The 27036-nt window shown below is 40.3% G+C and overlaps 1 protein-coding gene and 1 non-coding gene across 5 annotated transcripts in view; one reads left to right on the top strand and one right to left on the bottom strand.

Annotated features, from left to right (window-relative positions):
- The window catches only part of DNAAF9 (dynein axonemal assembly factor 9), a 164107-nt gene that overhangs the window by 3320 nt on the left and 133751 nt on the right, over positions 1 to 27036 (top strand). For 2 of the 4 annotated variants that reach the window (XM_071079596.1, XM_071079595.1), the window contains exons 2-6: positions 20390 to 20469; positions 21397 to 21516; positions 24780 to 24904; positions 25951 to 26047; positions 26925 to 27031. In XM_071079596.1, coding sequence (XP_070935697.1) covers positions 20390 to 20469; positions 21397 to 21516; positions 24780 to 24904; positions 25951 to 26047; positions 26925 to 27031 — 529 coding nt within the window. Of the gene's footprint in view, positions 1 to 3770; positions 3824 to 20389; positions 20470 to 21396; positions 21517 to 24779; positions 24905 to 25950; positions 26048 to 26919; positions 27032 to 27036 lie in introns of those variants that run through there. The other 2 variants (XM_011741278.3, XM_011741281.3) reach the window with 2 other exon arrangements.
- On the bottom strand, positions 18469 to 18680 carry LOC112426639 (small nucleolar RNA U3). The gene has a single exon (XR_003018013.1). It is a non-coding gene; the product is annotated as a small nucleolar RNA U3 (small nucleolar RNA).

Raw genomic sequence — 27036 nt, 5'->3', positions numbered from 1 at the left:
AAATAACTCTTGTAAATGGGAAGAGACAATAACAGTAAAAATCATAATATAGAATGGTGAGATATAAGTACTGAGGAAGAAATAGGGCCGAAGGAACAATAACACAAGAAGGCCTAGTCGGTTTTTGCCTCAGCTGTTGAAAGAATGGAGTTGCCATTTATTAGTATTAAGAACACTAGAAGAAGAAAAGACAGCGTAGCAGTGTCTTCCAAGTTCTGAGAGAAAATGGTTTCCTACCTCCGAGGTGGGAGAATAATCGGAAATAGACATCGAAAGCTGAATGAGATTGTTGATAGTGTGATGAGAGCTAATAATCAGGCTGGGCACGGTGGCTCACACCTGTAATCCCAGCACTTTGAGAGGCCCAGGCGGATGGATCACCTGAGGTCAGTAGTTTGAGTGTGGTGGCGGGCGCCTGTAGTCCCAGCTACTCAGGAGGCTGAGACAGGAGAATGGCGTGGACCTGGGAGGCAGAGGTTGCAGTGAGCTGAGAACGCGCCGCTGCACTCCAGCCTGGGCGACAGAACGAGACTCCTTCTCAAAAAAAAAAAAATTAACTAGGCATGATAGTGGGCACCTGTAATCCCAGCTACTTGGGAGGCTGAGGCAGGAGAATCACCTGAACCCAGGAGGCGGAGGTTGCGGGGAGCCAAGATCGTGCCATTGCACTCCAGTCTGGGCAACAAGAGTGAAACTCCATGTCAAAAAAAAAAAAGGACTAATAATCGACAATTAGATTCCATAATGTGGAGGTCACTAGTGACCTTGACAAGAACAGTTTTGGTGCAGTGGGTTCAAGAGAAAATGAAGCCGGTCACCTGTAAGTCGGCTACTTGGAAGACTGAGGTGGGAGGATCCCTTGAGTCCAGGAATTCAAGTCCAGTCTGGGCAACATAGCAAGACCCCTGTCTCTCAAAAAATAAATTGATTAATTTACAAAGGAGAAAATGAGAGGAGAATTGAAGACACTGAATATAGACAGTCATAGTGATATTCTTTTGAGGATGGTTATAAGGAGAGCAGAGTAATGGGGCTGTAGTTGGAAGATCATGAGGTTTGAGTTCTTTTTGTTTTTAGATGGGCAGACATTATAGTATGTTTGTAAATTGATGGGCTGATGCAGTAGGGAGGGACAATTGATGACTAAAGAGAAGAGACACTTGCAAGGGTGAAGTCCTTGAGTAGGTAAGGTGGAATGGGATCTAGTATGTAAATGGGGATGTTGGTCTCAAGTTAGATAGGAGCAATGCAGACACAATTCATTGGTGGCAGATTATGTGAACCCAAATGCTGGTTGGTGAGAGAAAGTGGAAGTTCTCTTCTGATTACTTCTGTGTTCTCAGGTAAATAAGAAGGAAGGTCTTCAGCTAAAAATGAAGAGAGGTGTCGGATTCATCCAAGAGAATGGGGAAGAATGAGTTGAAAATAAGGAAAAGTTTTAGAATTTCCAGGCAGCACCTAATGCCCATTTGATGTCTGTAGTTATAAACCTAGGTGAGACCCTAGTTAGCATAGTTGTATGCTTTTCCTGCAGCTGCGTTGAGCTGCTTGGATGTGGGCAATGTGGAAGGGAATAGCTGAAGTAGGGTAAAGGACACCACCATTGGAAGTGGAGGAATCAAGGCACTGAGAGGTAAAGATCGTGGTGAATATTGAGATTATCATGAATTAACAGAATGACCTAGGGATCTGTAGATGTCGGTAACAGGGAGAGATAGCAAGTAGTTATTGTTTGAAGACATGAAGAAATGATAAAAAAAAAAAATACATTTCTTAGAACCAAAGGACATACATTTCCAGATTGAAAGGACTTGCCAAGAATCTAGCACAATAAATTTTAAAATATCCATGCCAATACCACATAATCTCACTCATATGTGGGTAGAATCTAAAAAAGTTGATCTTGGCCCTGGTGGGAGGATTGCTTGAGCCCATGAGTTTGAGACCAGTCTGGGTAACATGGCGAGACCCCATCTTTACAAAATTAAAAAAAAAAAAAATTAGCCAGGCTTGGTGGCATGCGCCTGTGATTCCAACTACTCAGGAGGCTGAGATGGGAGGATCTTTTGAGCCTAAGAGGTCAAGGCTACAGTGAGCTGTGTTCATGCCACTGCACTCCAGCCTGGGGAACAGAGCGAGGTCCTGGATCAAGAAAAAAAAAAAAAAGTTGATCTTATACAAGTAGAGAGTAGAATAGTGATAGTTAGGGTATAGCGGGGATGGGGAGATGCTGTTTGAAGGATACATAATTACAGTTGGGTAGAGGAATAAGTTTAAGAGATCGGTTATACAACATGGTAACTGTAGTTAATGATGATATATTCTTGAAAAATGCAAACAGAGTGGATATTAAGTGTACTCATCACAAAAACAACTATGTGAGGTGATACATTTGTTAATTAGCTAGATTTAACTTTTCCGCAATGTATATATACTTCAAAACATCAGATACACATATACATACCTACAGTTTTACCTGTCAGTTTAAAATAAAGATACCCATGTCACGGCATAGCATCATGAAATTTTCTAGCACCATAAAGACAAAAGAATCTAGATAGGATCAGGAATCCTAGGATTCTAGCAGGATTGGAAGTTAGGAAGTAGTGGAGCAAAGAGTGCCTTTTGAAGGAAAATAGATTCCCACCCAGAATTCTGCACCCAGCCAAACTCTCAGGCAAGTGTAAGAAAGGATGAAGATATTTCACACATGTGAGTTCTCAAAATTTGACCTCCCATGCATGTTTTACGAAGAAGCTACTGGAGGATGTGCTCTAGCAAAACAATCTGATTAAGGATTTCCTATGCTGGGGTCCCTTCTACCGTCTTCTATAGAAAGATTCTACGGATCTTCCTATATCGAAAGGGGGCGGGGAACTCTCCCCACGATCACCCCCTCCCCATACCAAGGTAGCTTGGGTGACATAGGTAGGATTTCTTTATTGTCAAGAGGGTCATGGGGAAGAACCTTCTTTATCACCCCTGGAAAGTACCAGGGGGCTGGGACTATTTTTAATTGCCATTTCCCACATTGTTTCCCTTGCTGCCTAGATTGGTGTCTGGCACATAGAACTCGCTGAGTTTGAACTGCTAATGTTAGCTATTATGAAACACTGCTCCAATAATGATTTATTGAATGAATAGAGAATAATTACAGGTGAAGCTGTGGGCTATGTTAAATTTCATGGGTATTCAGAGAATGAAGAATCGTAGTTGTGAGCTAGGTGGTAAGAAAGTGGTTCATCGGCCGGGTGCTGTGGCTCATGTCTGTAATCCCAGCACTTGGGAGGCTGAGGTGGGTGGATCACCTGAGGTCAGGAGTTGAAGACCAGCCTGGCCTTGGAAAAACCCCATCTCTACTAAAAATACAAAAATTAGTCAGGCCTGGTGGCAGGTGCCTGTAATCCCAGCTACTGGGGAGGCTGAGGCAGGAGAATTGCTTGAACCCAAGAGGCAGAGGTTTCAGTGAGCTGAGATCGTGCCACTGCACTCCAGCCTGGGCAACGGAGTAAGACTCCGTCTCAAAAATTAAAAAAAAAAAGGAAAGTGATTCATGATAGTGATGCTCTAGAGAAAGCACTTTAATTAAAGCCTCGCAGAGGTTAGTTATCTCTTCAGGTGTTAGCCAGCTGCCATTACCCCTGGTTCTCTTGGGGGATTTACAGATTTACAGAAGTAATAACTACAGTGCAGATGGTCACAGCCTTAAGAAAACTCAAAACACAAAGCAAGCCAATGCCCTGGAATACCTGAAAATGTGGAGCTTCAGCCTCCAGTTTACTTGGATGCTGGCCAGGAAGGCTTGGTGTGGTGCCTATAAAGGGTATGCTTACTTAGACTTGTATGGCTTTATTTCTCATCCAGGGTTAGAGGCCTATATAACTTCCTTTTCACTTGTATCTGTGATGGCAGTATACTGAGGACTCTTATTTAGTGAGTATTGTGGCATTAATAATACATACTATCTTAACAGTGTTTCACAGCTTGTGGGGCCTTCTCTGAGGTTCTGACCTTTGGAGAGGGGAGTGAAAGAGACACAAATGCCCTTTAAGTAACACAGCTTAAATTATTGTTTTTGCCATAAAATTTTTAAAAAAGAAAGAAAAGCGAAGCAGGGTTTGCAACTTGGATATTTAAAATTGTTATCTGTGATTTTTTGCTCTGTTTTGAAGAAAAGGCAGCTCGTTTGGCATTCTTTTTGTTTTTAACTTTTAATTTTGAAGTAATTTTAGATTTATAGATGAATTTCAAATATGGTGCAGAGTGTTCCTATATACTCTTCATGCAGCTTCCCTTAATATTAAGATCTTACATATTACCCTGGTGCATTTATCAAAACTAAGAGATTAATATTGGTATAATAGATTTGTTTACTTAGTAAATTTTTGTTTACTTGGAGTTTACTACTCCAGCTTTTATTTGAATTTTCCCAGTTTTTCCACACATTCTTTTTCTGTTCCAGGATCCAACTCAGGATTTCACATTGCATTTAGATTTGGCATGTTTTTAGTGGTCAAATAAGTGAAGGAAAGGAATTGTGAATGCTTTGTGACTGAAGACCTGTGAAACTGACTTTACAAAGAACAGGTTCAGTAAGGAAATATTAAGAGAATGCCAGAGAAAAGGAAGAAAATGGAAAATAAAGTGTTGTATACACTAGAATATAGTGAACAAACTTCCAGATAACATTTTCTATTTGTGATGGGTAACATTTTCTGAAGTTCTGGAATTTAGTTTGTAGAGTGTCATGCATACCAATTCATGAAATGTGTGTAGACATGAGTTGCTATTGCACATGAGTTTTAACCATTTTAGAGAAGGTGGCCTATCAGGAACTAAGTTTGGCAGCTGGCAAGATGCTTAACAATAATGACTTTAAGAAGATGTCTGTCTAGTTCAAAGGCAGGCCAGTCCTGTTACAGAGTCATCAGGGAACCAGGCCTCTTCTATGTTTGTGTTCTGCTGTCTTTTAGCAGGTGGCTTCTATATTCACCGTAGCTCATGATCACAGAATAGCTATAGGAACTCCAGCCATTACGTCTGTCAGACAAGAAACGGAAACAGAAGGGGTTTCCTTCCTTGTTGAGTCAGTTCCCTTTAGAGAGCTGTCTTGGAAGCTTCTACTTGATGACTTCTGTGTATGTCTAACATTGATCAACTCTGGAGGCAAAGGACCTGGACCTATTGTTGCCCCAAATAAAGTTGTACTCTACTAAGAAAGAAGAGGAGAATGGATACGGATTAGTCAACTGTTTATTTTTACCAGGGAGGTAGCTGTGTGGAATGAAGTTTACATTGCTTAGGATTACTAATGGGTCTAGTAAGCTACATGAAAGTACTGGGAGAAAATTTAAATCATTGAATAATTCAATGATGCAAGCACATTTTTCAGGCATATCACATGTGTCTGTGTGTTTGTCCCTTCAGTTTGAGACACCTTATGGTCATCGGTCAACCATGTATTAGCTATGACAGCAGGAACATTGGCTAGCTTTTTTCCACTGCAGGTTATTCCTCCAGCAAAGACATCAGTGGGAAGTGTCATTTATTGCCTTACTGCACATCCCACCTTTTTGCCTTTTCTCCATATCTCTAGTTTTGCAAAGGGAGGTAAATGATTGCTGTGTTAATGCAGGGCCAGTTTTCTTAAACCCATAGCAGTCCTACAATGAGCTCTTTTTAATCAGCACCTAAAGTCTAGATTAATGCCAATATGGCTTTTATTACTTGTGCTGTTGATTCCCAAACGCCACCAACATTTTATTGTGAAACATTTCAAAAGGACAGAAAAGTTTGAAGAATTGTTCAGTGAACATTTGTATATACCATACCTAGATTCTATACTTAATATATCTGCTATATGTGCCTTATATAAGGCAGATCCTTTTCTCTATCCATCCAATTTTTTTTTAATGCTTTTTAAAATAATGTGTAGACACCAGTATGGTTCAACCCTAAATACTTCCTGGGATTGATTTTATATTAATGCTTTCCATTGCAAGTGACAGAAATCCAATTCAAAGGATTTAAGTAAAAAATGGAATGTATTGGCTTATTTGACTGGAAAGGATAGTGGGGAGATAGACTTATAGGAAGAGTTGCTGGAACTAGTGCCTTAGGGACTGGAGCCAAGACTCTGCTATCAGAACTGTTAACTCTGTCCATGCTGTCTCTCACCTGCTTCTCACTACCTGGTTGCGCATTCTTCTATGAATATATCTTCCCCAAGGCAGGGAAGATGATTATCGTAGCCCCAAACCACATTCTTCCTGCACCATGATCCTGGAGGCCATTTCTCTTCTAGCTTTAGAGTGAGAGCCCTGGAAAGGACTCCACTTGACCTGACTTGCACCTGGATAAATCATGATGGGGCACTGGCCTGGAAGGGTCACAGAATGTATTACCAGGAGAGAGAGAAATGGAAAGTGTGCTGAGTGGAGTATAGTCCTCAGAAAGCTTTCCCACTCATTCTCTGAGGCTGGCATAATCCTGGTACTTGATTAGGAAAGCACAAAGGAGAGCTACAAATACAAAAATCATAAGTAAAACAATAGTATATTGAATCTAGAAGTATGGTAAAACAACAGTACTACTTCATGCACACGTAGGCTTTGTCCAAGAAATGCAAGAATTGTTCATTATTAGGAAATCTATTAATGAAGTTAATAGACTGGTAGATGCTCCCCCCAAAAAAATCTGCTTAAAATTTAACACTCATTCCTGATTTAAACCGCTAATATAATAAGGTTCCAGCTAATGTAATAAGATAAGCAAAAGAAATAATCATCTATTGAGTGGATTATTACAGTAGACTCTTTTTTTTTTTTTTTTTTTTTTTGAGACAGGGTCTCACTCTGTCACCCAGGCTGGAGTGCAGTGTTGTGATCTCCACTCACAGCAACCTCTGCCTCCCAGGCTCAAGCAATCCTCCCAACTCAGCCTCCTGAGTAACTGGGACTACAGATGTGTGCCACCACACCTGGCTAATTTTTGTGTTTTTTGTAGAGACAGGATTTTGCCATGTTGCCCAGGCTGGTCTCAAACTCCTTGCCCTCCTTGACCTCCCCCAGTGCTGGGATTACAGGCATGAGCCACCATGCCTCTCCAGCAGTAGAGTCTTAATTGGTCTCTCAGGTTCAACTTTTATCCCCCTTCGGTCCGTTTTCAACACAGCAAATAGAGTGATATTATTAAAATGTACATCTTTTCTTATGTCATACCTCTTTTTGAAGCACTCTAAGCACTACAAGTAAAAGCTGAAATAATCAAGTACTAGACCTTAACTAATCTTCCCCACACACACATACTTTTTTTTTTCCTTTTCATCTGCTACTCTTTTCCTCACCTACTCTGCTCCAGCCACACAGGCTCAGTGACACTCCCTTCAGGGCCTTTTCCCTTGCTGCATAGCTTGTGCTCTCACTTCCTTTAGGTCTTTATGCAAAGGTACTCTTGATGAGGCCTTTCCTCATCTTTTAAACTGCACTCTACCCTCCTCTTAGGACTCACAACCTCCCACTTATCACCATATGACAAGTATGTTTTACTTACTTATTTAGTTTGTCTCTCCTCCCTCACGCCTTCCTCCCTTAAAATTAAGTTCTGGTTGTGTTTCAAGGATTTTTTGTCCTTTTGTTCATTGCTAAATCCCCTGTGCTTTGAACAGTGCCTGGCACACAGTAGGTGCTCAATAAAAAGTTGATGAATTAATGAGTTGAAATAAAAACTGTAAATAAATTGTAAATAAAAAAAGAAAACTGCTCTGATTTACTAACCAGAAAACTTAAGACAATAGACAAAACTGTTAGGACTAATTAGAGTTTAGCAAGTTCTTTAAAAAAAAAAATGCAACGGACTCTGTTTTCGTCTGTTTTCATGCTGCTGATAGACATACCTGAGACTGGGCAATTTACAAAAGAAAGAGGTTTATTGGACTCACAGTTCCACATGACTGAGGAGACCTCACAATCATGGCAGAAGGTGAAAGGCACATCCTACATGGCAGCAGACAAGAGAAGAGAGCTTGTGCAGGGAAACTCCCATTTTTAGAACCATCAGATCTCATGAGACTTATTCACTATTACGGGAACAGCACAGGGAAGAACCCACCCCCATGATTCAATTACCTCCCACCAGGTTCCTCCCATGACTCATGGGAATTATGGGAGTTACAATTCAAGATGAGATTTGGGTGGGGACACAGCCAGTCCATATCAGATTCCTGATGACATTCAAATTACAAGTTCAAGTGATTCTCCTGCCTCAGCCTCCCAAGTAGCTGGGATTACTGGCATGTGCCACCACACCCAGCTAATTTTTGTATTTTTAGTAGAGACGAGGTTTCACCATGTTGGCCAGGCTGGTCTTGAACTCCTGATCTCGGATGATCCACCTGCCTCGGCCTCCCAAAGTTCAGGGATTACAGACGTGAGCCACTGTACCCGGCCCAATACAACTTTTAAAATATGATGAAATATGTAAATTATTCTGAAGAAACTCAAATGACTGACTAGAAAGTAGGTAAAGAATATGACTGTGCACTCACAGAAAAAGAAATGTAGATAATCAATAAACATTTGACAACTTCCCTTGCAATTAGGGAAGTGTGAGTTGTAACTCAGAATTCTAGCCACTAATTTGGCATTAGTTGAAGAGTGGTAACACATAATTTAGAAACTTGTGGGAAACAGGTACTCTGGCATATTATAGGTAAATGGTTTAAAAGAACAATTTGGCAACACCTATCAAAATTTAAAATGCAGGCACCTCTTAACCTGGCAGTGCTACTTTTAGATCTCTTCCTTGCAGAAACTTTTGTGTTTGTGCCAAAGATGGACATAAAAGGTTGCTCACCGTAGCATTGTTTGCAATAGCAAGCATAAATAGTAAAAATCCTGAATATTCAATCATAGCAGCTGGTTAAATAAAAACAAAAGAACACAGTACAACAGTTTTATGTGATTTATTTTTTATTTTTGTTTTGTTTTGTTTGAAACAAGATGTCACTCTGTTGCCCAGCCTGGAGTGCAGTGGCTCGATCTCGGCTCATTGCAGCCTCAACCTCCTGGGCTCAAGCAGTCTCCCCACCTCAGCCTCCTGAGTAGCTGGGACCATAGGCATGCCCCTGTGACCACCATGCCTAAGTTTTTGTAGAGACAGAGTTTTGCCATGTTGACCAGGCTGGTCTCGAACTCCTAAACTCAAGAGGAGAATTGCTTGAACCCAGGAGGCAGAGGTTGCAGTGAGCTAAGATTGTGCCACTTTACTCCAGCCTGGACAACAGAGCAAGACTCTGTCTCAAAAATAAATAAATAAATAAATACATAAATAAATAAAAGGTATTCAACATCATTAGTGATCAGATATGAGCCACCGCACCTGGCCAGCAGTTTTAAAAATGAGATTCAGTTCTATGTACTAAGCTGGAAAGATCTCCGAGGTATAATGTTAAGTGAAAAAAAGCATGTTGCAGAGCAGTGACATATTTTATTGTTTTGTTTATGTAAAAACAAATACTTCCCCAACAAAAAAACACCCAAACTATGTATTACTGAGAGTTGCATACCAAATTGTTCGTGTCAGTTTTCTATGAGATGAATCAGATGGTATATGAGGATTCACTTTGTAAAACATTCAAAACACAAAGTGTACAGGATATAAGAAGAATATATAGTATTTTAATTGTTTAATTTCAAGATAAAGAAAGCATCAATCTTGGAGAAAAACTGGGTAAAAATAAAATTTCCAATTTTTTTCTTCGTTTCCAGGGAAGCAGGATAATGAAATATAAACAAATAGGAAAACATACTGGCTGTTCATGCAGCAGTTGTTATAATAGCAGTGAGCAGTGAGTTAACTATTTACATATAAGATGGGAAGAACAGAGATGATTGTTTAGAATTCAAGTATATTATACCCATGACTGGCTTTATTGTGAGGAAAACAGTGGGGTTCAGCAGAAAGAAAAAGTTCAGAGTCAGGGTACCTGGTCATTTAGGTTCTGATGATGTTAATCTTTACTTAGCTTTGTGATCTTCGGCAAACTACATCTGTTTAGCTCTTGGTTTCTTCTTGTCGTCTGTCAGTCATCTATCGTGTCTAAATTCTGAGTCTGAATCCAATGAAAATCAGAAATAAGTTATAATATGGGCCGGGCGCGGTGGCTCAAGCCTGTAATCCCAGCACTTTGGGAGGCCGAGGCGGGTGGATCACGAGGTCAGGAGATCGAGACTATCCTGGCTAACATGGTGAAACCCCGTCTCTACTAAAAATACAAAAAACTAGCCGGGCGTGGTGGCGGGCGCCTGTAGTCTCAGCTACTTGGGAGGCTGAGGCGGGAGAATGGCGTGAACCCGGGAGGCGGAGCTTGCAGTGAGCCGAGATCACGCCACTGCACTCAAGCCTGGGAGACACAGCGAGACTCCGTCTCAAAAAAAAAAAAAAAAAAAGTTATAATATGAAAGCAGCATCTTTGATGTAAGCTGCGTTATTGGGTCTGCTGAGTCTATGCGTCTTCTAAAGGTGAAACTTATAAAGTCATTGGTGACCATGGACTGTCTACCCAGGATGTGCCAGCCATGCTCAGGTAGACCTGGGGGATAGAGGGCAGTGTCATTGCTGGGTATGGCATATGTTTGAAAAAATTTTTTTCTTCCTTTTTCTTTCTATAGATAGAGGCTCACTCTGTTGCCCAGGCTTGAGTGCGGTGGCGCAGTCACTGCAGCCTGGAACTCCTGGGCTCGAGTGTTTCCCCCACCTCAGCCTCCTAAGTAGTTGGGACTTCGGACGCACACCACCATGCCTGGCTAATTTTTTTATTTTTGTTTTTTGTAAAGATGAGGTCTTGTTGTGAAGGCTGGTGTTGAATGCCTGGCCTCCCAGAGTGTTGGGATTACAGACGTGAGCCACTGTGCCCGATCTTTGAATATTTCTACTAAAAGAAAAAAGATGGCCGGGCATGGTGGCTCATGCCTCTAATCCCAGCACTTTGGGAGGCCGAGGCGGGTAGATCACCTGAGGTCAGGAGTTCAAGACCAGCCTGACCAACGTGGAGAAACCCGTCTCTACTAAAAATACAAAATCAGCCAGGTATGGTTGCGCATGCCTGTAATCCCAGCTACTCAGGAGCCTGAGGCAGGAGAAACGCTTGATCCCCAGAGGCAGAGGTTGCAGTGAGCCAAGATCACCCCGTTGCACTCCAGCCTGGGCAACAAGAGTGAAACCTCGTCTCAAAAAAAAAAAAAGAAGAAGAAGAAAAGACTGGTTGGATACACAGCAAACTCATAGTGGTGACCTCTAGGGGGTGAGGATCAATGATGACTTTAGATTTTTAGGTAATATTCCCTTTTGTCCCTCAAAATAGACAGTAAATATTCAACATACATAATTTTAAAAAGCCGTAATGTGGAAAAATGCAAATATGCCACAATGTTAACAGTAGTTAATTCCAGCTGCCGGGAGTCATTGTGGGTTTTTAAATACTAGGTTTTCTTTTTTTTAATTAAAAGGTAAATAATTAAGTGACACATTTCATGGTATAGTGATGAATAAAAGACTATCTTCTGGTTAATAATTAAATTTGGGAAGCAAGAAAATATACAAAGGAAAGAAAGAATTTAGTTTCACCATTTGATAATAAAATAAAACACTAATTAGGACAATTTATTTCTGAGAAGAAGGTCTTTCAGCATTTTTATATGCTTGCACTTTATTTGGATAACATAGTTGTGGAAAGGAAACTGTTTTCAGTATTGTCTTGGCTTTGTACAGCAGTAGTTGGGGAGCTGGTTTTTTTTTGGTCACCTGACCTTTTCATGCTTTTGTCACTTGCTGGTTGTAACTTTGAAAACCAAAGAGCTCTGGGTAACCTTGGCAGCAAAGCAGCCTACTGTATGATGGGTTGGGAAGTGGGCCAGAGGACCAACTCGATGAACTATTTCTAGTGCAGAGAATGATTGCGAGATCAGCCTTCTACTAAACATGAAAAAGTGGGGAAAGGCAGGCAATCTTCATTGCCCAGAAAAAGTTTTTCTTACTTTAATCTTGATCGTCTTTCTGTTTCAGCCTTGCTGCTTCTGAGACTTTCTTTCCTCTCACCCCCATATTTTTATTATGAAAGTGTTCAAACCATATATAAAATGTGAGAGAAGGCCAGGCGCAGTGCCTCACACTTGTAATCCCAGCACTTTGGGAGGCCAAGGCAGGCAAATCACTTGAGGTCAGGAGTTTGAGACCAGCCTGGCCAACATGGTGAAACCCCGTCTTTACTAAAAATGCAAAAATTAGCTGGGCATGGTGGCACGCGCCTGTAATCCCAGCTACAGGGAGGCTGAGGCAGGAAAATCACTTGAACCCGGGAGGTAGAGGTTGCAGTGAGCCAAGATTGTGCCATCGCACTCCAACCTGGGCAACAGAATGAGACTCTGTCTTCAAAAAAAAAAAAAATGAGAGAATAGTACAATGAATATTTGCTATACCCACCAGATAAATTCAACAATTTTTAACATTTTGCCATATGTGGTTTGTCTCTTTTCTTTTCCTCAATCTGTCTTCCTTTTTATGTTAAACCTTTTTGAAGTAAGTTGCAGACATCATGACATTTCACTTCTAAATATTTCCTTATGCATCTAAGATAGAGGACATCCTACTACATAACCATGATAATGTTGCCATACCTAAGAAAATTAACAGTAGATCCCTAATGGCATCAAATACACAGTCCATATTCAAGTTTTCTTAGATGTCTCACAGATGTTTCCCTGTTTTTGTTCCTGTTTTTCTTTTTCTTTTTTGAGATGGAGTCTTGCATTGTTGCCCAGGCTGGAGTGCAGTGGCGTGATCTCGGCTCACTGCAGCCTCTGCCTTCCGCGTTCCAGTGATTCTCCTGCCTCAGCCTCCTGGGTAGCTGGGATTATAGGCACACGCCACCACGCCTGGCTAATTTTTGTATTTTTGGTAGAGACGGGGTTTCACCATGTTGGCCAGGCTGGTTACAAACTCCTGACCTCAGGTGATTCTCCTGCCTTGGCCTCCCAAAGTGTTGGGATTACAGGCGTGAGCCACCATGCCTGGCCTGTTTTTCTTTTCTAAAAAAAAATTAAAGTTCATAGATTGCATTTTGTTGTTATTCTTTAATCCCTTTTACACTATAAGAATTTTCCCTCTCTGTTGTTTTTGTTTTATATAACGCTGACTTTTAAAAAACTATTTCTCTTTTTTTTTTTGGTAGAGACAGGGTCTTGCTATGTTGCCCATGTTGGTCTCAAATTCCTGACCTCAATTGATCCTCCCACCTCAGCCTCCCAAAGTGTTGGAATTACAGGCATGAGCCACAATGCCCAGCTGACTTTTTTTAACTTCTAAAAAAATTTTAAAAATTGGCCAGGTGCGGTGACTTACGCCTGTAATCCAGCACTTTGGGAGGTCAAGGTGGCAGATTGCTTGAGCCCAGGAGTTCAAGACAAGCCTGGGCAACATGGCGAGACCCCGTCTCTACAAAAAATAGAAAAATTAGCTGGGTGTGGTGGTGTGCACCTGTAATCCCAGCTACTCAAGAGGCTGAGGTGGGAGAATCACCTGAGCCCAGGAAATTGAGGCTGCAGTGAGTCGTGATCAAGCGACTGCACTCCAGCCTGAGCAACAGAGTGAGACCCCATCTCAAAGACCATTTTTTAACAACTGTGTTAAAATACACATATCGAGGCCAGGTGCAGTGGCTCACACCTGTAATCCCAGCACTTTGGGAGGCCAGGAGGGCAGATCACCTGAGGTCAGGAGTTTGAGACCAGCCTGGCCAATGTGGTGAAACCTCGTGTCTACTAAAAATATAAAGAAATTAGCTGGAATGGGTGTCAGGCTCCTGTAATCCCAGCTACTTGGGAGGCTATGGCTGGAGAATCACTGGAGCCCAGGAGGCAGAGTTTGCAGTGAGCTGAGACTGTACCATTGCACTCCAGCCTAGACAACAAAAACGAAACTCTGTCTCAGAAAAAAAAAAAAAAAAAAAAAGAGAAAAAACCAAGAAAAATACACATACCATAAAATTTACCATTTTAGCTATTTTTAAGTGTACAATTCTGTGGCACTAAGGACATTCACATTGTTAAACTAAAATCACCACCATCCATCCACACAACCTTTCGTGTTGCAAAACTGAAACTATACCTATTAAACAGTAACTCCCCATTCCCTCTCCCATCCAGCGCCTGGCAACCACCATTCTGCCTCCCTTCTGTCTCTGTGAAATTGACTATTCTGGGTACCTCATAAAAAAGTAGAGTCATACAGAATTTGTACTTTTATGGCTGGATTTCACTTAGCATAATGTTCTCAAGGTTCATCCATATTGTAGCATGTGTCAGAATTTCCTTTTTAATGCTAAGTAATATTCCATTGTGTGTATATATCATATTTTGTTTATCACTTTGGGTTGCTTCCATCTTTTGGCTGTTGCAAATAGTGCTTCTATGAAGATGGGTATACAAGTATCTCTTTCAGTCCCTGCTTTCAATTCTTTGGAATTTATACCCAGAAATGGAATTTCTAGATCATGTGGTAATTCTATTTTTAATTTTTTAAGAAACTGCCATAGTGGTTTTCCATAGTGGTTGCACCATTTTACATTCCCACCAATGGTGCACAAAGGTTCTAATTTCTCCAAATCCTTGATGGCACTTGTTATTTTCTAGTTTTTTGATAGTAGCCATGCTAATGGATATGAAGTCATATTTCATTATGGTTGTGATTTGTATTTCTCTAATGATTAGTGGTGTTGAGTTTCTTTTCATGTGCTTGGCCATTTCCATATCCTCTTCGGAGAAATGTCTTTTGCCCTTTTTTTGTTTGTTTGTTTGTTTTGAGACAGGGTCTTGCTCTGTTGCCCAGGCCAAAGTGCAGTGGTGTGAACACAGCTCACACTGCAGCCTCAACCTCTTGGGCTCAAATGATCCTCTCACCTTAGCCTTGTGAGTAGTTGGAACTGCAGGCACGTGCTACCACATCCAGCTAATTTTTTTTTTTTTTTTTTTTTTTTACTTTTTGTAGAGACAGATTCTCCCTATGTTGCCCAGGCTGGTCTCAAACTCATGGGCTCAAGTGATCCTGCACCTCGGCCTCTCAAAGTGCTGGGATTACAGGCATGAACCACCTGCCCGGCTTCATTGCCCATTTTCGAATTGGATTTTTTGGTGGTGGTGGTTGAGTTATATAGATGGGTTGTCTTTTTACTCTGTTGGTTGTGTCATTTGATGCACAGAAGTTCTAAATTTTAAATGTCCAGTTTATATATTTTTTAATTTGTTGCCTGGGCTTTTGGTGTCATTTTCAAGAATTCATTGCCAAATCCAATGTCACAAAGATTTTCCTTTTTGTTTTCTTATGAAAGTTTTATAGTTTTAGGTCTATGTTTAGGTCTTTGATACATTTTGAGTTAATTTCTTTATATGGTGTATGGTAAGGTCCAACTTCATTCTTTAGATATCTAGTTTTCCCAGTACCATTTGTTTGAAAGACTTCTTATTGAGTGGTCTTGGCATCCTTGTCAAAAATCTTTTGACCAGGTATGTGAGGGTTTGTTTCTGGTCTCTTTATTCTGTTTCATTGGTCTGTATGTCTGTCTTATGCCAGTATCCCACTGTTGATGACTGTAGCTTTGTAATAAGTTTTAAAATCGGGAGTGTGAGTTCTACAGCTTTGATCTTTATCAAGATTGTTTTGGATATTCAGAGTTTCTTAAGATTCCATATAAATTTTAGAATGGATTTTTCTACTTCTGTAAAAAACATCATTGGGATTTGAGAAGGGATTACACTGAATTTGTAAATTGCTTTGGGTAACTTTGACAGCTTAACGATATTGTCTACCAATGCATGAACAGAGGGTATCTTCATTTATTGCTGTCTTCTGTAATTTCTTTCAGAAATATATGAGTGATCCAGTTTCTCTGAATTCTCACTGTTTGGAAGTCACTATTTTTCATTTTATCCATTCTAATAGATGTATAGTAATATCTCATGGTTTTAATTTGCATTTCCATAATGGGTAATGATGTTAAACATGTTGTCATGGGGCTTCTCTGCCATTTCTGTATCCTCTTTGACAAATTGTTTCTTCATACCTTTTGCCTATTTTCTAATTGGGTTTTTTTTTACCGTTGAGTTTTGAGAGTTCTTTATGTATTCCATATAAGGTTCTTTTTCAGATATGTGGTTTGCAGATATTTTCTCCCAGTCAGTAGCTTGTCTTTTCCTTCTCTCAACAGAGTCTTTCATAGCAAAACTTTAAAATTGTAATGAAGTCCACATTATCATTTTTTTTGCTATGGATCACACTTTTTGGTGTCAGGTGTGAAGAACTGTTCACCAAATCCTAGATCCAGAATATTTTCTTCTGTTTTCTTCCAAAGATTTTATAATTTTACATTTAGATCTATGATGCTTTAATTTTTGTATAATGTATAAGGTTGAGGTTTATGTTTTTGCCTATGGATATCCAGTTACTCTAGCTCTACTTATTGAAAAGACTATCCATCCAACATTAAATTGTTTTTGTGCCTTTGTTAAAAAATAGTTAGTTGTACTTGTGTGGGTCTGTTTCTGGTTACTCTATCTATTGCATTGACTTATATGTGTGTCCCTTAGCCAGTACCACTCAGTCTTGATTACTTTGCTATGCAGTAAGTCTTGACATTGGGTACAGTGATTCCTCCCACTTTTTCTTTTTCAGAAAAATTTTAAGCTATTCTAGTTCCTTTGCTTTTCCTTATAGGTTTTATTTGTTTATTTTATTTTTAAGAGATGAGGTCTCACTATATTACCCAGGCTGGCCTCCAACTCCTGGACTCAAGTGATCCTCCCATCTTAGCCTTCTAATAGCTGGGACTAAGACAAGTAGCACTGTTCCTGGCTTATGTAAATTTTAGAATAATCTCTTCTACATCTATAAAAAAAATTGGATTTTCATATGCGTTAAAACTTATCACATTGGGGAGAATTGATATCAGTACTGTGTTGAGGTTCCTAATCCATGAACATGGTATGTCTATTTATTTAATTCTTCTTTCATTTCTTTAATCGGAGTTTTGTAGTTTTTAGCATGTAAGTTCTATGCATGTTTTATTAGGTTTATAACTAGGTATTTAATTTTTAAGATATTATAAATGGTATTATATTTTAAATTTTGGTTTCCTGTAAAGTTACAATTGTCCCATCACTTTGGAAGGCCAAGGTGGGAGGATCACTTGAAGCTGGAAATTCAAGACCAGCTTAGGGAGGCAACAAAGTGAGACCCTGTCTCTCCAAATTTTTTTTTTCAAAATTAGCTTGTGTGGTGACATGTGTCTGTAGTTCCAGCTACTTAGGAGGCTGAGGTAGGAGGATCGTTTGAGCCCATGAATCCAGGAGTTAGAGACTGCAGTGAGCTATGATCACACTGCTGCACTCCAAGCTGAAATCAGAGCAAGACCCTGTCTCTAAAAAAAAATTACAGTTGATTTTTATATGTTGATCTTGTATCTTGAAACTTTGTTGAAGTCACTTACTAGTTCTGGGAATTTTGGTAGAATCCTTAAGATTTCCTACAGAGATCATCATGTCATCTACAAATAGGACATATCTGCAAATAGGAACAGTTTTCTTTCTTTCTTTTCAGTCTGTGTGTCTTTTACTTCCTTTTATTGCCTCATTCTGTTGGCTAGAACTTCCAGTATTATGTTAAATAGGAATAATGAGAGTAGACATGCTCATCTTCTTCCTGACCTTACAGGAAAAACATTCAGACTTTGACCATTATGTGTAATTACAAACTTTGCTTGGTGGGTTTTTTAAGATGATCTTTATCAAGTTGAGGAAACTATTTCTAGTTTTCTGAGTGGCTTTTTTTTCTGTTTTTTTAAATTGATGCATAATAGATACACACATTTTCAGGGTACATTCATATAATTTATAAAGATCAAATTAATGTAGTTGGGATATCCATCAATTCTGAGTGTTTTTATTTTGAATGGGTGTTGGTTTTTATTAAATGATTTTTCTGCATCAGTTTTTTGGTTTTGTGATTTTTCTTCTTTAGCCTGTTAATATGAAGGGTTACATTGATGGATTCATGAATAATGAACCAGCCTCAGGTATCCCTGTGATAAATTCCACTTGGTCCTAGTGTATAGTTGTTTTACATGTTGCTGAATATTACTTACTAGATTTTGTTAAGCGTGTTTACATTTAATTTAAAAAAAAATTTGCCAGGTGTGGTAGTGCACGCCTGTAATCCCAGCTACTCAGGAGGGCTGAGGAGGGAGGATCGCTTGAGCCCAGGAGTTCGAGTCCAGCCTAGGCAACATTAATGAGACCCCCATCTCTTAAAAAAAAGAAACAAAAAAGGGCAGGGTGTTTAAATCTGTATTCATGATGGATTTTGGTTTGTAGGTTTCTTTCTTTTTGATACTTTTTGTTTTTGACTGATGATTAAAAGGAAACTACTCAGACAGCGTCCTCTCCCTCTTACTCTCCCAGAGGAAGAAAACAGTTATCAATGGCGAATGGCAGTTGCAGCAAAGCAACATGAAAAACCAGATTTATGCTCAGGAGAGACCACTGTGCCTCTTTCTATGGTTTCTAGTGCTTTATTCATTCAGAGAGACCTCTCTAATAATGAATTATAGAAATGATCCCTGAAAGTACAGTCTTTGGTACTGTCTTTGTCTAGTTTTGATATCACATGGAAGACTATGAAACTCTTCATGGAAGATAGTGATGAAGACCACTAAGTCATGGAGCGAATGAGTTGGGGCATAGGAACATCCAAAAGAATCCAGCAGGGCAGCCAAGTGTGGTGGCACATTCCTCTAATCCCAGCGCTTTGAGAGGCTGAGGCGGGTGGATCACCTGAGGTCGAGTTTGAGACCAGCCTGACCAACGTGGTGAAACCTTCTTACTAAAAAGTACAAAAATTAGCCAGGCATGGTGGTGCACATCCATAACCTCAGCTACTTGGGAGACTGAGGCATGAGAGTCGCTTGAACCCAGAAGGCGGAGGTTACAGTGAGCCAAGATTGTACCACTGCACTCCAGCCTGGACAACAGAGTGAGACTCCGTTTCAAAGAAAAAGAAAAAAAGAATCCAGTGGGGCAAAAGAATTCAGGAATTAGTGAAGAGAAATACTGTAGTTTGGCTGTAAATACTGTTTTGAGGTGAATGTAAGGCAGTGTACTGGAGGAGATTCAGTGAGGGATGGGGATGACGCCTAGCTTCATGGGTGGAAGAGTTAGTCTAGTTGGTTTGTAGAGGCTCTTAGTTAATAATGATGTGGTAGGACTGGGATTGTATTGACTGTAGAGAAAATATATAAGAGTGTTAGGAAGCCAGCGTGGTGGCAGGCATGAGGTGGGCGGATCACCTGAGGTCAGAAGTTCGAGACCAACCAGGCCAACATGGCAAAACCCCATCTCTGCTAAAATACAAAAATTAGTCAGGTGTGGTGGCTCACACCTGTAATTCCAGCCACTCGGGAGGCTGAGGCGGGAGAATCACTTGAACCTGGGAGGCAGAGGTTGCAGTGAGCCAAGATCACTGCACTCCAGCCTGGGCCATAGAGCCAGACTCCATCTCAAAAATAAAATAAAATAAAAAAGTGTTAGGGAATGAATAGTAGAGGCAGATCCTGGACCTGGAGATGATGAGGAGACCAGGTGGAAGGATCAGACTTGAGCAGGAAATCGGGTGCCTCTCTCTGGAGCTTCTGGGAAGAAGCGGATGGGTATGGAGAGAATGGGGTCTTTAGAAGTAATGTGAATGTCTGAGAGTGCCTCACATTTTGCTTGAGCAAAGGGCTATCCCTAGGGCTGAAGGAATAATAGGTCTGCACAGAAATGGAAGCAAGTATTCTCTGCTGACACTCACCATATGGGTAGCTGTGAGGATGAATTAGAGCTTTGTTTAGGTCCTCAGGCCAATTTGGGGGTTTAGTTTGCATTTGTTTTTGAGACAGACTGATGAGGACCACAAGTGGAATGATCAGTGTGGAAACTCTTCTTTGAAAAGTCTTCAAAAATGAAACGTCATTGGAAATTCTTGGAGTCAGCTGCTGAGTCTTAATGCTTTCCACCATTGACCGTGAGAGAGGGACTTTGGCTTCATCCTCTGTTGAGGAGTTTGTAATCAGCAGGTCAGACTTAGTCTTCAGACCAATTCTGCACAATCTCTTCCAGAAAATAAAAGAGAAAGGAAACCTTCCCAATGCATTTTATGGTTCTGATACCAGAACAATACAAGAATCAATTTCCATCCCTAGCAAAGTCGTTCCTCTTCCTCATGCCTCCATTGTGGGACACAGGATGCTGCTTTTCTCATGGGGCTGTCCTGGCACTCAGGGGACCATTTTCTGTTCTTGTTGCAGCTGCAGCCGACTTCGGCAGGTTCAGAGCATCCTGACCCAGAGCAGCAAGTCTCGGCCGGATGGGATCCTGTGCATCCTAGGTCAGTGCTTTTAACAAGGTGGGACTCAGGGCTGGGGCACCTTGGCTTTTTTTGTTCACAGGAAGGTATTAGTAATAGGACCAAAGTGAAATAAGCTGTGAGTTAGTGTCCTCCTAGTTCTTGTTCCCCTGAAATTTGTTGCTGTTTTAATGAGGTTAGATGAGCTATCACTGAGATAGGAAGCCCATTTTTGGAGCTGCTGCTTCCTTAAGCCTTTCCTTTAGACTCACATGTATAGCTACCTCCTGCCATGACATGTCCGTCTTGCCCAGAGCCATACTCTGAGACTTTACAGACATCAGGAACTAGGTAATAAATATATACCTGAAGCATTGAGAGATAGTATTGAAGACAGTATTGTTTAATTTCCTTTTTATTTGTCTCTAATTCAGCCCCTCTAGACTGTCAGCTTCATGAGGGTCATTTGCGGGCTTGTTCACCACCATACCCCACCATCCAGTACAGTGCTAGACCTTGAGCCTCATAATTGTAAAAGGATGGGTGTTTGTGGTTCCACTCACTTTCCTTTTCTTCACATTATTGGATTCTTTTCAAGCCACCTTAATCTGCCTTTGTTTGATCCCACATGTTTTGGTAAAGATTTTTTCGAAAGGTGAAGATTTTTCTGACCCCTATTCTTAAGCCACCTGAAAGTATTCCAAGATGAATCATTTTCAGAAATTAACAGCCTCAATAATCTGTGCTGTTTGATTATCTCAATTACAAGATGTTGGAATTCAAGTAAGGGTACTTGATGCTGAGACCTGTTTCTTTCACAGAATTGCTTAGCTTGGTTTCTGGCACAAAACTGGTCTGAGCTGCGTCCTTCTGCTTAATCATCAGGGTTTTGCTGAGGAGGGGCAAATTATTGGCCTCTTTGCTCCCCATAGTACAGTACAGCTGATCAGAGCCTCCTTTGCCTTGCAGGAATCGATAGCAGGTACAATGAAGGCTGCAGAGAGCTGGCAAATTATCTTCTATTTGGTTTGTACAATCAGAATACCAGTGATTTTGAGAAAACGGGATTTTCTGAAGAAGTGCTAGATGGTAAGTATATATTGGTAAACTCTGTGTGATAGAAGAGTAAGAAGTTTATTTATTTGGATCCTTATTTTATGGTGTGCTTACAGAAAAAAATTTAAAATAGTCCAAAGTCCCAGTAAATGTTTGCTTTTTAAAGAATGAAAAAGCACAGCATTTTTTCTTTGTTGATACATTTAGTAGCAACAAGTAGTTTTCAGAATATATTTACTAATTCAGCTTTAGAGAAACAAACATCAGTGTTTGGCTTTATCTCTTTTTGGCAAAGTACTGGTTTTCCTCTTTATTGCCCATTGCCTCTACATGCTAACGGTTCAGATTATATGGTGTTGTCCTGTGAAAGCACCTTCAATCATGAGGTAAGGATGGGCCTGCAGGCATCTCCTACGAGGAAGACTTCTTGTGGCTTATCCGAGGAACAAAGGCTCTTTGTCCTGCTGTCTTTGGGAATTATTTTCTCTGTGACTTTAATTCATGAAGATGCCTGTGACTACAATGCTGGATTTCTGTTTATATTCCCCTTTCCTTAGCACTGAGACACTCTGCCTGTGTTGATGCTGCTGGGGGCTGTTGCCCTGGATCTATCTCTGATATCACATATTTAGAATCATGTCTTGTATGCCAGATGGGTCAGGAGACATTGGGATAGACAAAATAAAAATGGACAAGAGACATTTCTGTGAGGCAGCTGGGGGAGGCATGAAAACAAACATCTGATGTGAAAGAATATTGCTATGTGTCTAGTGCAGTAGTTTTCAACTGGAGGCAGTTTTGTCCTGCAGGGGACATTTGGCAATGTCTGAAGACATTTTTGATTGTCAAAACTGGGTAGGGGATGCCACTGGCATCTAGTAGATAGAGGCCAGAGATGATGCTAAACATCTACAATGCACAGAACAGTCACCCAGAACAAGGAATTCACTGATCTAAACTGTCAGTAGTGCCGGGGTTGAGAAATCCTGGTCTAGTGTATATGAAAATTCTTCTCTGGTTAAGTCCTTAGTAGTGTTTATTCTTGTAGACTGATTAAAGGTTTCCTTTTTATTAGGAAGTGCAAAAAGAGTAGACTGAAATTACTCCTTCTTTTACATTTTTTTCAATTCAAATTTGGTTTCCGATTTTGATTACAAAATATTTTTTTCCTTACGTTATACAACATCTGCTGGTTTAGAAAAGAGTAATCTTGGCAGCTCGTACCAGCCACACATTTCACCACAGCCGAGATTGCTAAGGACATTACGGTACTGAAATTAAGGAAATAGTTTAAATTCTCAAAGATGTGCTTTTTTGCTTATTTTTGTTTTTATCTTCTTTTCTTTTTGAAACAGAGTCTTGCTCTGTTGCCCAGGCTGGAGTGCAGTGGTGTGATCTTGGCTTACTGCCACCTCCACCTCCTGGGTTCAAGAGATTCCTCTGCCTCAGCCTCCCAAGTAGCTGGGATTATAGGCATGCACCACCACGCTCAGCTAATTTTTGAATTTTTAGTAGAGACAGGGTTTCACCATGTTGGCCAGGCTGGTCTCTAACTCCTGACCTCAGGTGATCCCGCCTCAGCCTCCCACAAAGTGCTGAGTTTATAGCTGTGAGCCACTATGCCTAGCCTGTTTTTATCTTTTTGCCTGGCATAGTGGGTGCTTAGGAAATTAGGATTTTCCTACAAATTAATAAATTTGTTTATACAAGTAGCTGGAAAGCAGAGATCACCAGATTTCTACATTTTGATCTCATATGAGAGGGGGAAAGGCCAACATGAATTTATTTCTAAAAGCAACTTTTATTTATTTATTTATTTATTTTGAGACAGAGTCTTGCTCTATCACCCAGGCTGGAATGCAGTGGCGTGATCCTGGCTCTCTGGTGGCTGGATCACTTGAGCTCAGCAGTTAGAGACCAGCCTGGGCAACATGGCAAAACCCTGTCTCTACAAAAAAATACAAAAATTAGCCAGGCGTGGTGGTGCTCACCTGTAGCCCCAGCTTCTTGTGGGGCTGAGGCAGGAGGATTACTTGAACCTGGGAGACAGAGGTTGCAGTGAACCTATATCATGCCACTGCACTCCAGCCTGGGAGTGAAACCCTGTCAAAAAAAAAAAGAAAGAAAGATCTTAAGACTAATCAAATTGCTATTGTATAGCAGTGAGATACATCATGTAACAGATAACAGGCAGTGAAAGAAATGTAAGTATTTTATCCTAAAATATATTCCTTTGACATATTTTAAAATGGTGCTGTAAAGCTATATCTTGTCAGGGAAATCTACATTATGTAGAGAATCCTTTCCCTTTCCAGGTCTTTTCCTGATCCAGGGGAGATCAACTAAGAGTCTGGTCCCTTTTAAAGTCTGATAAACATTTACCTTCTATTGTTGCTGAAGCCTGCTACCTGGAGGCTTCACCTGCATAATAAGAACCTTGGTCTCCACAATCCCTTGTCTTAGCCCAGACATTCTGTTGATTCCAGGTCTGTATTTATTTTTATTTTTATTTTTATTTTTTGAGACAGAGTCTCACTCTGTCACCCAGTCTGGAGTGCAGTGGAGCAATCTTGGCTCACTGCAACCTTCGCCTCCCAGGTTCAAGTGACTCTCCTGCCTCAGCCTCCTTAGTAGCTGGGATTACAAGTGCATGCCACCATGCCCGGCTAATTTTTGTATTTTTTTTTTTTTTTTAGTAGAGATGGGGTTTCACCATGTTGGTCAGGCTGGTCTCAAACTCCTGACCTCGTGATCCACCTGCTTCACCCTCCCAAAGTGGTAGGATTACAGGCGTGAGCCACCGCGCCCAGCCCTGATTCCAGGTCTTTAGATAATAAAACTTAACTGTTTCAACCAATTGCCAATCAAAAAATCTTTGAATCTACCTGTGACATGAAAGGACCCTTTCACACCCAACCCCGACTTTCTGGACCAAACCAAATGTACACTTTACATGTGTTGATTGATGTCTGCTGGTAACTTCTGTTTCCCTAAAATGTGTAAAATCAAGCTGTTATCCAACCACTTTGGGTGCATGTTCTCAGGACCTTCTGAGGCTATGTCACGGGCATGTCTTTAATTTAAACTTGGCAAAATAAACTTCAAAATTGATTGAGACTTGTCTCAGATACTTTTTGGTTTATAAGGCACAGTGTTTAATTAAATAATTTTCAGTTTAGAGTTTTGTTACATTGTCTCTGAAGGAGTTTCAATGGTTTTACTAATTATGTGGGCAGAAAATATCTAAAGGAAATGCTTTTGACAGTCTTGTGTTTTGATTTTGGTTTTTTTTACAGATGTAATTATATTGATTAAATCAGATAGCGTCCATCTGTACTGTAATCCTGTAAACTTTCGCTATCTCTTACCTTACGTGGCACATTGGAGAAATCTGCATTTCCACTGCATGACCGAAAATGAGGTAAGAAGAAAGAAGACAGGCACCCAGAGACACTCTAAGAATATTCTGTAAGGAAAGTGTTGATCTGAAACAGGATCGGCAATCAAATTGCAGAGTGTGATTATACAAAAAAGGTTATCTGTTTGAAGTGGAGAATTTCATATTTCATTTTGAGGCTACCTTATAAATTGTATGCCTGTGGAGTCAAAAGGAGGCTATTCAAATTGGAACCTAGTAGTAAGTTTATGAACTTACTTCTTGCCTGCTTCTTCATCACTATCCAGAACCCCTTCTCTTAGGGGATTAGTGCCTAGGGACTGCCCTGGGAGAATTTTTTTTTTTTTTTTTTTTGTGGGGTACAGAGTCTCGCTTTGTCGACCAGGCTAGAGTGCAGTGGCACAATCTCGGCCCACTGCAACCTCCTCCTCCCAGGTTCAAGCAATTCTCCTGTCTCAGCCTCCCAAGTAGCTGGGACTACAGGTGCCTGGCTAATTTTTTTATTTTTAGTAGAGATGGGGTTTCATTATATTGGTCAGACTAGTCTCAAACTCCTGACCTTGGGTGATCCGCCCACTTCAGCCTCCCAAAGTGCTGGGATTACAGGCGTAAGCCACCATGCCTGGCCCTGTGGGAGAATTTTTTAAGCTTTCTGACATTCTTGTGTTTGAATGTCTTGGTATCTGTTTTTCTTTCCCTTTGGGCCCTTTTCAAGGGTTTGACTGGAAATCAAGTTGGGATTTGAGATTTAGGATTTCATGAAAGTTGTGACCTAATATTGGTCAAGAACACTTCTTCCCATATGAGGTTTTGGTGGATTTTTGGGGGGGTTATCTCTTGCATTTGGGTTTCCTGATCCATTTTCAGTTGATTTTCGGGTGTAATATGAAATAAGGGAATGACAAGTCTTTCTGACTAGCAAATGAAAAAGATTGGCTTTGGAAACACCTTGGGTGCAGTCCTCTGTAAATGTCATTTGGGACAACTCTGATTGATAAAATGCAGAGAAAATATGGGACTTTGTGAGTTACCTCTTCAGAGCTTATTTTTCGTTTGATATCTCTCTTTAGTATGAAGATGAGGAAGCTGCAGAAGAATTTAAAATTGCCAGCTTTGTGGACATGGTTCGAGACTGTAGTAGAATTGGCATTCCTTACAGCTCCCAAGGTGAGTATCTGACAGCAAGCCTTCTAGAACCTTGCTTAGATGGTGTGTGAATTGAACATCACTGCTTTTCCTTTCATTGGAGGCATTCAGCTGAGAAACCCCTTCATCTGTTTTTACCAAAGATATCAAGCAGAATTAAGTATGGGGACTTTTCTATGTAAGCTTGTATTAAGTACTGTGAAGTTTCTGCAGCAACACAGCAGGCTGCCTAAAATCAGGTAGAAGAACTGATACAGAATTTAGCACAATTGACATGTCTGTATCATTTACTGTACAAAGAGTATAGTATAGATGTGGGGGCATCTTGGTAATAAGAAAGAGGGGTTTTGATAACTTCTAAAAAGATATGCTGACGTGTTTTTAAATGATGTGTAATATACAGGAGAAAAACGATCAAGTTTAACAGGGCTTATATTGTAACAACAACAAAAAGAAAAAACCTTGCACATTGAAGCTATTGTTACAAGAAAGGAACATTTTTGATTTAGTAGTTTTCCCTTGAGGAAGTTGATTGGCTATGTTTCTTAAGGGAAAGGAGCCAAGTTTGGTTCTGTTAATAATTATTCCCACTGAATGATGCAAGTCAGATGTAGTAGACTACTCTTATTTTTTACTTAATTACTCAGGAAACTGGAATGTTACAATATACTGTAGAGAAATCTGAATGTAACTTGTTTATGGTTTGAATTTTCCTTGGCTTTCATTTTGTATTTCTAGTTTCAATTTCTAACCATTTTATCTGTTTGAATTTTATTTTGCTAGGTGAGGCCCTGGTGACCACGTGAGAAATGATACCTGTCTAACCATGTTAGATCAGGTTTAGACTGTTGTATTCAGGATGGTATTTGATATGTATTGTTGTATTTGATTCTTCTAGGTCACTTGCAGATATTTGATATGTTTGTGGTGGAGAAATGGCCAATTGTACAGGCCTTTGCACTTGAGGGCATTGGAGGAGATGGATTTTTTACCATGAAATATGAGGTATG

Source organism: Macaca nemestrina, chromosome 15 (genome assembly GCF_043159975.1).
Source record: "Macaca nemestrina isolate mMacNem1 chromosome 15, mMacNem.hap1, whole genome shotgun sequence".
Classification (NCBI taxonomy): domain Eukaryota; kingdom Metazoa; phylum Chordata; class Mammalia; order Primates; family Cercopithecidae; genus Macaca; species Macaca nemestrina.
Note: the sequence above shows the minus strand (reverse complement) of the source record. Positions and strands in the feature narration are given on the sequence as shown.